General features: G+C 44.2%; 1 protein-coding gene across 1 annotated transcript in view; it reads right to left on the reverse strand.

Annotated features, from left to right (window-relative positions):
* Tshr (thyroid stimulating hormone receptor) overlaps positions 1–7,268 on the reverse strand; it is a 126,288-nt gene extending 119,020 nt beyond the window's left edge. Inside the window, exon 1 of the mRNA XM_087911589.1 lies at positions 6,380–7,268. Within this exon, the coding sequence (XP_087767715.1) occupies positions 6,380–6,549 (170 nt within the window). The 5' untranslated portion in view covers positions 6,550–7,268. The remainder of the gene's footprint in view (positions 1–6,379) is intronic.
* Between the last annotated feature and the right edge of the window lie 1,864 nt (positions 7,269–9,132).

The following is a 9,132-nucleotide window of genomic DNA, read 5'->3' on the forward strand; positions in this document are numbered from 1 at the left end:
ATAGTTAATTTAACTCTATAACTCTAATTTAACTCTCTCTCTCTCTCTCTCTCTCTCTCTCTCTCTCTCTCTCTCTCTCTCTGTGTGTGTGTGTGTGTGTGTGTGTGTGTGTTCATGTGCCATGGCTCTTATGTGGATATATGGAAATCAGTAGACAATGTGCCAGAGTTGTTGATTCTATGTGGATCCCAGAGATGGAGTTCGGGCTACCAGGCTGGGTGACAAGTCTTTACCCGATGAGCCATCATCATATTAAGAATCTAATATGAGATACAATGCACCAGACATATGCAAAACGTATTGTTATAGCACTGATTTAAAAGACTGAGGGTCTTTGGTGAACTGCCATGTGAAAGGATTTTCAGAGACAGGTGAGCAAAGTAACCATCGTCATGATGTGTTCAGAAGGAAAAGTGTTACATTCTGAGGTCAGGCAGTTTTGTTTATTTCTAAAACATGAGTTTTGCATTCCTCATAACATAATAGATTGAGTCATAGTGTATACCAAATGTGTAGGTATAGCCCCACAAGAAATGACAGGTTAGTTCAATGCATGGATTCTCAACTTTTTGTCAGGTCAAGGATATCTCTGAAAAAGAATCTAAGAAATTTGCTGATTTGTGTGCATATAAAATTTTATACAATTCCAGGTCCCCAGAAGCATGGTAGAATTCTTGGATACCTCTGAATCTTTTTGAATAAGCTTTAACTTGATGCGTATAAATGACATGCCTGAATAATCAGAAAACAAGTAGATTGATCCACAAAAGCAATTTCTGAGCTTTAACAGGGAAACAAAGCACCTTGATGATTGTCCAGTAACACTCACACAAGAGTATTTTATTTAATGATGTATTTTGAGCATTGTGAGTTAGCTTTCTCTATGCTTTCTGCCTGGTCAGAAGTGAAACAAGGAAATAGAATTAGTCTCCGATCTAGCCAGCACTTCTTTTACAGAAATAAAATGGAAAAAACTAAAAACTGTGGATAAAGGTCTCTAAGCAGGATACCTGACAAACTCCACTGGCTTCTTGTGGACATACAAAGGCACAAGTACCCATGAACATACATGTGCACACAAACACACACATGCACATATATAAGCATACACAAAAAGGAACCCAGTTGCAACAGAAAGTTCCAGCTAGGCATGTCCATCATCATCTGAGGACTTCATTTCTGGTGCATGTGTGCATGTGTGTGCAGATGCAAGTCCACATTCACATGCCTGCAGAAGCCAGAGGAGGATGCCAGGTATCCTGCTCTGTGATGATACTGGATTGGTAAATGATCCTAGTCCTGCCTTCCAAGCTACCTTGATGTCCTCCTATTCTGCCTGCCATTCTAGACATTCAAGTTCACCTCTTTGAATCGAGTTCTGGGATGATGAAATAGAGTTATATTAACACACAGGTTCAGAATCATTACTCCTGGATTTTTCATGACATCATATAATATTTGTGTGATGGGGGCAGGGGAGGCACAAAAAATGTTGGTTTTCTGTAAACTAAAAAGAGAAAAAACAAAGTTGACAAAGGAATGCCCCACTTTCTTTGGCTGCTTATAAGGGGCCCCCATTGTTGGGTGTCTGCTTTTTCCTTTCTCAGGAGAGTACTGTACCAGGCAGTTATGAGCCACAATGTGGGTGCTGGGATTTGAACCTGGATCCTTTGGAAGAGCAGCCAGGGCTCTTAACCAGTGATCTATCTCTCCCCCAGGAGTTCCATAGCAGAAGAGCCCATTCAGGGAGCACTAGTGTAGTCAATAGCTGTAGGAGATGAACGTCCGAAGTTTCTGGAACATGGTTTTGTGAAATGTGAAGCAATGACAAGGAATGAAAAGGGTGCAAACCCCTCAGGTGTCACATCAGTACCTGGGAGGAAAATGCTAGTGCCCTCGGCAGTCAGAGAAGCGGGGCCTTTGCTGTGAGGGTTGTGGAGAATAGCCCACTCCACCATCTTGTTGGTGTACTATGGTTTTTCATTTGCTCTGTCCTGTTTTCTGGTTGTCACCTCTTATGGAGCAAGTCTACCTTTACATCTCTAGCAGTGTCGTGAGCGTTCCTAAGTGGATTTATTTCAGTTACAGAAATGAGCCTCCGTAAGCACACCCAGTGGTAAACGGCACAAAGGGAAGCTACAGCCCACATCCTGAAGGTGGAACATGATCATTTGGTCTAGAAAATACAGAGATAGGCATTCATTAAACCCTTAGGTGCAGCATGTAAACAGTTAAAACCAGAACTATAACGTCTCAACAGCATTTCTGAACACACTCCCACAAGGTGGACAAACCCTTTACTGCCCTGAAGCCCAAGATCCAAGACACTGTAGGAAGTGCCAGTAGGCACAGGCAGTCATTGCTGCCATCATGAAGCTGATGGGGATCATGCTCTATCATGCTACTGGGTTAAAGGGCAAGGCAAGGTGAGCCAACACTTTTCTGGAGGAAAAAAAAATCCATAAAACCCCAAAATGCCATTCTGAGAATGGCATTCTCTCAAGCAGAGAGGCAACACATGGCCACCCTTTGAATGGAGAGAGTGATGGCCCGCCCAGTTTGACTTGCTTGCCTTGAAAGTAATATTCTCTATAATAATGTGTCCAAATCTTGTTGTTGTTCTGCTTTCCACGTTCTTTCAAAATTGTCCAGAAGTGTAAGTTTTCATTCCTTCATTTATAAGGTGTGTGTGCGCTCATGTGAGTGTGTGCATGCGTGTGTGAGTGTGCTCTGGTGCTCATGTGAGTGTGTGCATGCGTGTGTGAGTGTGCTCTGGTGCTCATGTGAGTGTGTGCATGAGCTCTGGTGCTCATGTGAGTGTGTGCATGCGTGTGTGAGTGTGCTCTGGTGCTCATGTGAGTGTGTGCATGTGTGTGTGCGTGTGCTCTGGTGCTCATGTGAGTGTGTGCATGTGTGTGTGAGTGTGCTCCGGTGCTCATGTGAGTGTGTGCATGCGTGTGTGAGTGTGCTCCGGTGCTCATGTGAGTGTGTGCATGCGTGTGTGAGTGTGCTCTGGTGCTCATGTGAGTGTGTGAGTGTGCTCTGGTGCTCATGTGAGTGTGTGCATGCGTGTGTGAGTGTGCTCTGGTGCTCATGTGAGTGTGTGCATGCGTGTGTGAGTGTGCTCCGGTGCTCATGTGTGTGCATGCGTGTGTGCGTGTGCTCCGGTGCTCATGTGAGTGTGTGCATGCGTGTGTGAGTGTGCTCTGGTGCTCATGTGAGTGTGTGCATGCGTGTGTGAGTGTGCTCTGGTGCTCATGTGAGTGTGTGCATGCGTGTGTGAGTGTGCTCTGGTGCTCATGTGAGTGTGTGCATGCGTGTGTGAGTGTGCTCTGGTGCTCATGTGAGTGTGTGCATGCGTGTGTGAGTGTGCTCTGGTGTTCATGCGGAGGCCAGAGGACAACTGGTGAGCATCAGGCCGCTGTGCTGTGGGGCAAGCTCCTTTACCCACCGAGCCATCTCGCTGCCCCTGGGAGCCCAAATCCTTGATTCCCTTCTTTCACTTTATCTGAGTCTCCTCATGTGAGTGGCAGCTGAGAGGAGTGAAGTTTTTCAGGTTTCTTGCATATCAAAGAAATGATTTGCAGACGGTTGAATGCTGCAAATAAGGAGTAGGGACAGCAGCGTGCCCCCAACCTCGTCACCACCTCTGATTTAATGAGGGGGCACTGTTCCCCTCTGGAGAAGCATGTCCAGAAACGATCCAGAGCCACACTGTAACTCTTTCCTTCCCATCCCTAGCCCACAGTGCAGGCACATGGGCCGTCAGAAAGAAGAGGTCTGCTCCACTCTCATCACCAAAGCGGAAGCCCTCAGCACCTTAGCAGCACATTAAACAGGCAACCTCTGCTTGTACAGCATCCTGCTGGATGCTGCAAACTGAGACAAACAGCTCTGCAAGCGCCCAAGGCTTTGTGTTCTAAGCTAGAAGGCTTTTTAACAGTTCTAAAAGAGGAGGGTATTGCAGAACACTGTCTGGACATGACATGGCTGGAGCACTCTTGAACTAATGAAAGCTATGATGACCTGTACTTGACTCAGATGAGATTGAGGCTTATAGCATCCTGCCGTGGGTACCAAGTGGAGAGGGGATCATGAGGCCCCCAGCCCTACCTGAGGATTTATAGGAGGTTAATGGTTACTTGGGAGTTTTATCATAGGAAGGTATCCGTGCTCCTATAACTCCTCGTTCATGTTTTGTAAGCAATCCTAGTTAAACTTGTTCACACACACACACACACACACACACACACACACACACACGTGCAAAATAGGAGACTAGTTAAGAAGACAAAGAAGATCAGATGGAATGGGAAGGAGACAATGGGGTTTGACCATGATCAAATACATATACATTACATACATGTCATATGAAATCTATTATTATGTACAAGCAATATATGACAACAAAAAGCACTAAGAAAATTAAAAGACAAGATACATTCTAACTATGTAACTAACTATGTAGATGATTATGTAAATCTTGTGAGCAAACATCCCTGGGTCATTATTTGAGCAAGCATACCATGCCCTTTGCCCATACTTGAAAACAAATATCAGCTGTGTCTTCCTCATTTTAGAATAGCTTTACTCTTCAGGACTCTGCACGTGGTCTCCACTACACTCCAGGTCAGATCCATTCATCCCTGGGCAGTCATCCCCTGAGATTCAGCAACTGTCTTCATCCACACCACAGCCTCAGAAGCATGTTTAAGTGAAGAGAAACTGAGCCCTTAGGAGTAAAAAGTGATCTCACTTTCAGCCTTCCCTTTTGACAATATTTTGTGAGTTCCTTTGCACTCAAAGAAGCTCGTCTCTCTTCACTGGTAACTCTGTGAAGAAGGGGTGCCTCTCGGCTTCCCATAACCCAAGACAAGAATATGTATTTGTTTCTCCATTCACTTAAGGCTGGTTTGTATGTGAGTGAGAGCTGGCTGGTTTGGAATCCGAGGTTGCATGGCACGGTCCCTGTGTCGCAGGTATTCAGTCTGCTTGGATAAACATACAAACAGAAGAACTAAGGGCAGCGAGGTTGTCCGTATGGATTTTGAAGTCTGTACAAGAGTTCTATTTTCAAGACTACCTGTACCCATTGTAGGGATTTCATCACTATGGTAAGGATATGTCTCATTCTGTGAAGACAGGGTGGAGAATGAAGCGCTACTCAGAGGTTACCGCAGTAACACATCCTTGGGGGAAAAAAAGCAAGGGTGGGTGCCTGAGTCTCAACTAACAGCCGAAACAGTACAGAAACATGGACCTGGGAGTCAGTCATCTTCTGACAACTGCTCCTATACAGTAAATTCTGGAGAACTGCAGTTTTTTGGTTTTTGTTTTGTTTTGTTTTTTTATCTCCACATCCTCTGGTGGTAAGTAGCCACTTTGTCTTACTGTTCTTTCTGCGGTATTTTTTAACCAATCTCTTTTATGGAATCACTGATTTAAATGTTGGTTAAGAACCTATCATTTAGCATGAAGATTAAAATGTGCTTTTTTTGAAATTTCATCTCTTTCCCCGTGTATATTAAAAAGAAATTCTGGATATACTAAGTGGTGGTACAGGTTGGGCAGTTCAGAATTAGGATCTATACATAGTGGATGAAGAACACACTGAACTTTTTATTATCTTAAAATAATTTAATTTACTCCTTTATAATTCTGTATATATATATATATATATATATATATATATATATATATATATATTCTCCATTATTCCCTTCTCTTATTGCCCTCCCATTTTCTCTGGAACCCTTCTTTGTTCTGACATGTCCAAGGGTGCATTTATAAATGGGCTCCTGATTAAGTTTTTGTTTTGAGACAGAATCTCTTTACATAGCCCAGGCTGTCCTAAAACTCACTCTGTAGACCAGGCTGGCCCAGAACTCACAGAGATCCTCCTGCCTTTGCCTCGTGACTGCTAGGATTGAAGGTGAGAGCCACTATGCCCATTTCTGATTAAGTTTTTAACTATTATTTGATGAGTCAAATGATTAAGGTAATTTTTCACCTAGGGAGATTGAAAAGGGAATTGGGAGAGAGGAGAATTTTATTATCTAAGATAATATTTGATTATGAGCCTAGCCTTTAACGGCTGAGCCATCTCTCCAGCCCTATCTAAGATAATTTTTAAAAGTTAGTCCTTAAGTTATTTTATGTCTTACTATGATTTGAAGTGAAACGAAAATCCAGCGGCAAAATGTAGAAAGAATAGTAACTCTTCAGAAAGCACAACTTAGGTTCTGTTTCTCTATGTCAGCAGCACAGACAACCTTCCCAAGTATGAGCAACTGAGTTCGTCCAGGGACTGACCAGACACCCGCGCACTCCACCACACTCCATGAGTTTCTGTCTAGGGGCCTTGGCCTTGGCTACTTACAGAGTCTGGGTGCTGGGTGGTAGGCTGGGGATCCGGTGTAGTTCCTTGCAGGTGACTCTGAAGTCGTCCTCCTGGTGACACTCGCAGGGTGGAGACACACACTCTCGGCCCCACTGGCTGCTGGGCAGGGCGAGCAGCAGCACGAGCTGCAGCAGGTACCCTGGCCTCATTTTCCAAGGGACCCCTTGCGCTACTTCATCTTTGCCCACTGTCGCCTCATTTCTCAGTGCCCAGCGCCTGACGCTGGAGGAGACCGGGGAGCAAGAGGGACTGGAGGGAGGAGGAGGGCTCCGAGGGGCTGTGACCTCATCTCTGGAAAGCACGCTGGAGAGGGGGCAGGAGAGGCTCTCAAGTACTCCGCTTGCCTAGGCAACTCTCCATCCAAACAAGCCAGTTTGCCGTGCTCGATCAGCCTTGCAGCTCCTTCTATTCCGAGACTCCCAACTTAGATCCCGGAGCTGTACTCTCTGTCCCACCCATTAGCTTTTTCTAAAGCCTCATGGACGCGCCTTCTTCTTCCCCTGTCTCCGAGCTCCTGGAGCCACTTTTCTTGGTTGAGCAGCCGTTAAGAGCGGTGGCGACCAAAGACCCACCCAAACGGGCTTTGTCTAATGTCGCCACGGAGGAGGAGACTGTTGTGGGACAATCTAGTGTCTTCATGTCCCCCTCCCCCGGGAACTTCGGCTTCTCCAAGTTAAAGTCACCTTTGCTGAGAACTACAGCGGACAACACAACCGGGGCCAGGTTCAGGATGCAGCCGAAGCAGGATATGATACTCCCGGAGGATTCGCGATGCTGTCCAGCTAAAGCAGCTAGGGACCTTCGCGCGCCTTGGTGGCTCTCAAGCTGGAGTCACTAAACCCGCTGTCCTGATACCAGGCTCACCTAACCCGGGCCACTCCGTTAAGTCAGTCTCTGGGCTCTGGGGCCATCTGCTGTGGAGAACTGGGAACTGCGCGTGCAAGTCCCGTTTTCTTTTTGCCAAAGGGAGGGAGCCTGCTTAGAAATCTAGAAATTGTGTTTTTGTTCCCCTTCATCCTCTTCAGAAAACAAGAGTAAAAGGGACATTTAAGTGCCACGTGGTTCTTCTCACACTAACCAAAAGTATTAATTGCAAATGTAAACTAGATTGTGTCAATTTTCTTCTTGAAAATACAACTGCTTACAAATTCTCCTAGGATCTTGATAAGCCACAAGGTGTGTGTGTGTGTGTGTGTGTGTGTGTGTGTGTGTAACTAGAACAGGATGGAAAGGCTATGGTGCTGGGAATCAAAGGGAATGGAAAGAGAGAAGACTCTGAAAATACAAGCTTGATTAAGCTGGAGGTCAAGGGCAGGCAAATATTAAGATCCATTGACCCCTATGTTTAAGATACATGCATCCCAGTGTCTATAGAAACTTTACTAGTAATCACCCTAAAGGACAAACAGCCACACATGTCCTTTAAGAAGACTGTGTACGCACAGATGTCATTCCACAGTAAAAATGAATCCAGCTTAGTTTACTCACAGATACAAATCTTAAATGTGAATGATAAGTGCAAGAAACCACATTCAAACATCATGTATTTATATGTGACCATTCATATACGTGACATTAATTCTGGGAATTAATGTAGCTCAGTGTAGAGTGCTCGCCTAGCAAGCTCAAGGTTCCTAACATACCCGAGGTTCCAAGCCCAGCAGAGCACAAACATGGTGTGGTGGTATACTTCTGAAATCCCAACATGTGGGAACCAGAGGCAGGAGGAACAAGGACTCTGCTATACAGCAAGTTCTAGGCCACACGGGCCATGTGAGAGTTAGAAAGACTGAAATCTCAAAAGAGGCTGGCTACCGACACCTAGAGATTTTTCTGGGAACTAAAACTGTTCTCAGTCTTCAGTGTGGTGGCTCCATGGTAGTTTGTAAATGTGAAGAACTATAGTGCTTGCATCTTGAATGTTGACCCATCTTAAATCCAGGGATAAATGCCCTTTGACTGTTCTGAATGTATTCTTGCAGTAACTTGACTGAAATTCTGTTTGAGAGTTTTGTGTAGATGTTCTTAGGGAAGGTGGTCTGTTACTCTTTTCTTTAGTTTCTTTTGGACAGTATTATTCTCAGTAATTGATTCTTTCATCACAGACTGAATTGAGAAATGTTTCCTCCTGTCTACATTTATATTAGAGTTCGTATATAATTTAATATTTTGTTGTTATCTGGTAGGATTTATCAGTGAAATTACTTAAATATTGAGTTTTTCACTACAAGTTTAACTTCTAAAAACAAGTGTAATGCTATACAGGTTCTTTCGTTCTCTTTGAAGCAGTTTGGAAGTTTTATTTTATAAAGGATTAGTTTTCTATGGGTATATCCATTGCCATAAAGTCGTTTGCAATATTGTCTCTATATAATTATAAGAACACACATAATCTGCTCTAATGTTTAATTCTTTCATACCTGATATTGCCATTTTGTGTGTTCATTCTGTTTTTCTCATTGACATATTTAGAGCTTTGCTAATTTCATTAATATTCTAAAGGCAGTGTAGGTTTGGTTCATATGTCCCATATTATAGTCATTTGGTGTTGTCATTGTGCAGGTCTTGGTTAGGTGACCATATTGTCAAGATTTCAAGGGTGCAGCTTCCCTGTGATATATAGAAGTCACTATGTCCAAGACATCCTGGTCCTCTGGTGCTTACAGTCCTCCCACCTCCCTCTCTCACAGCGTCCCTAAAGCCGTAGGTAGAGGACTGTGTTGTAGATACTT

Source organism: Myodes glareolus, chromosome 11 (genome assembly GCF_982192425.1).
Source record: "Myodes glareolus chromosome 11, mMyoGla1.1, whole genome shotgun sequence".
NCBI lineage: Eukaryota > Metazoa > Chordata > Mammalia > Rodentia > Cricetidae > Myodes > Myodes glareolus.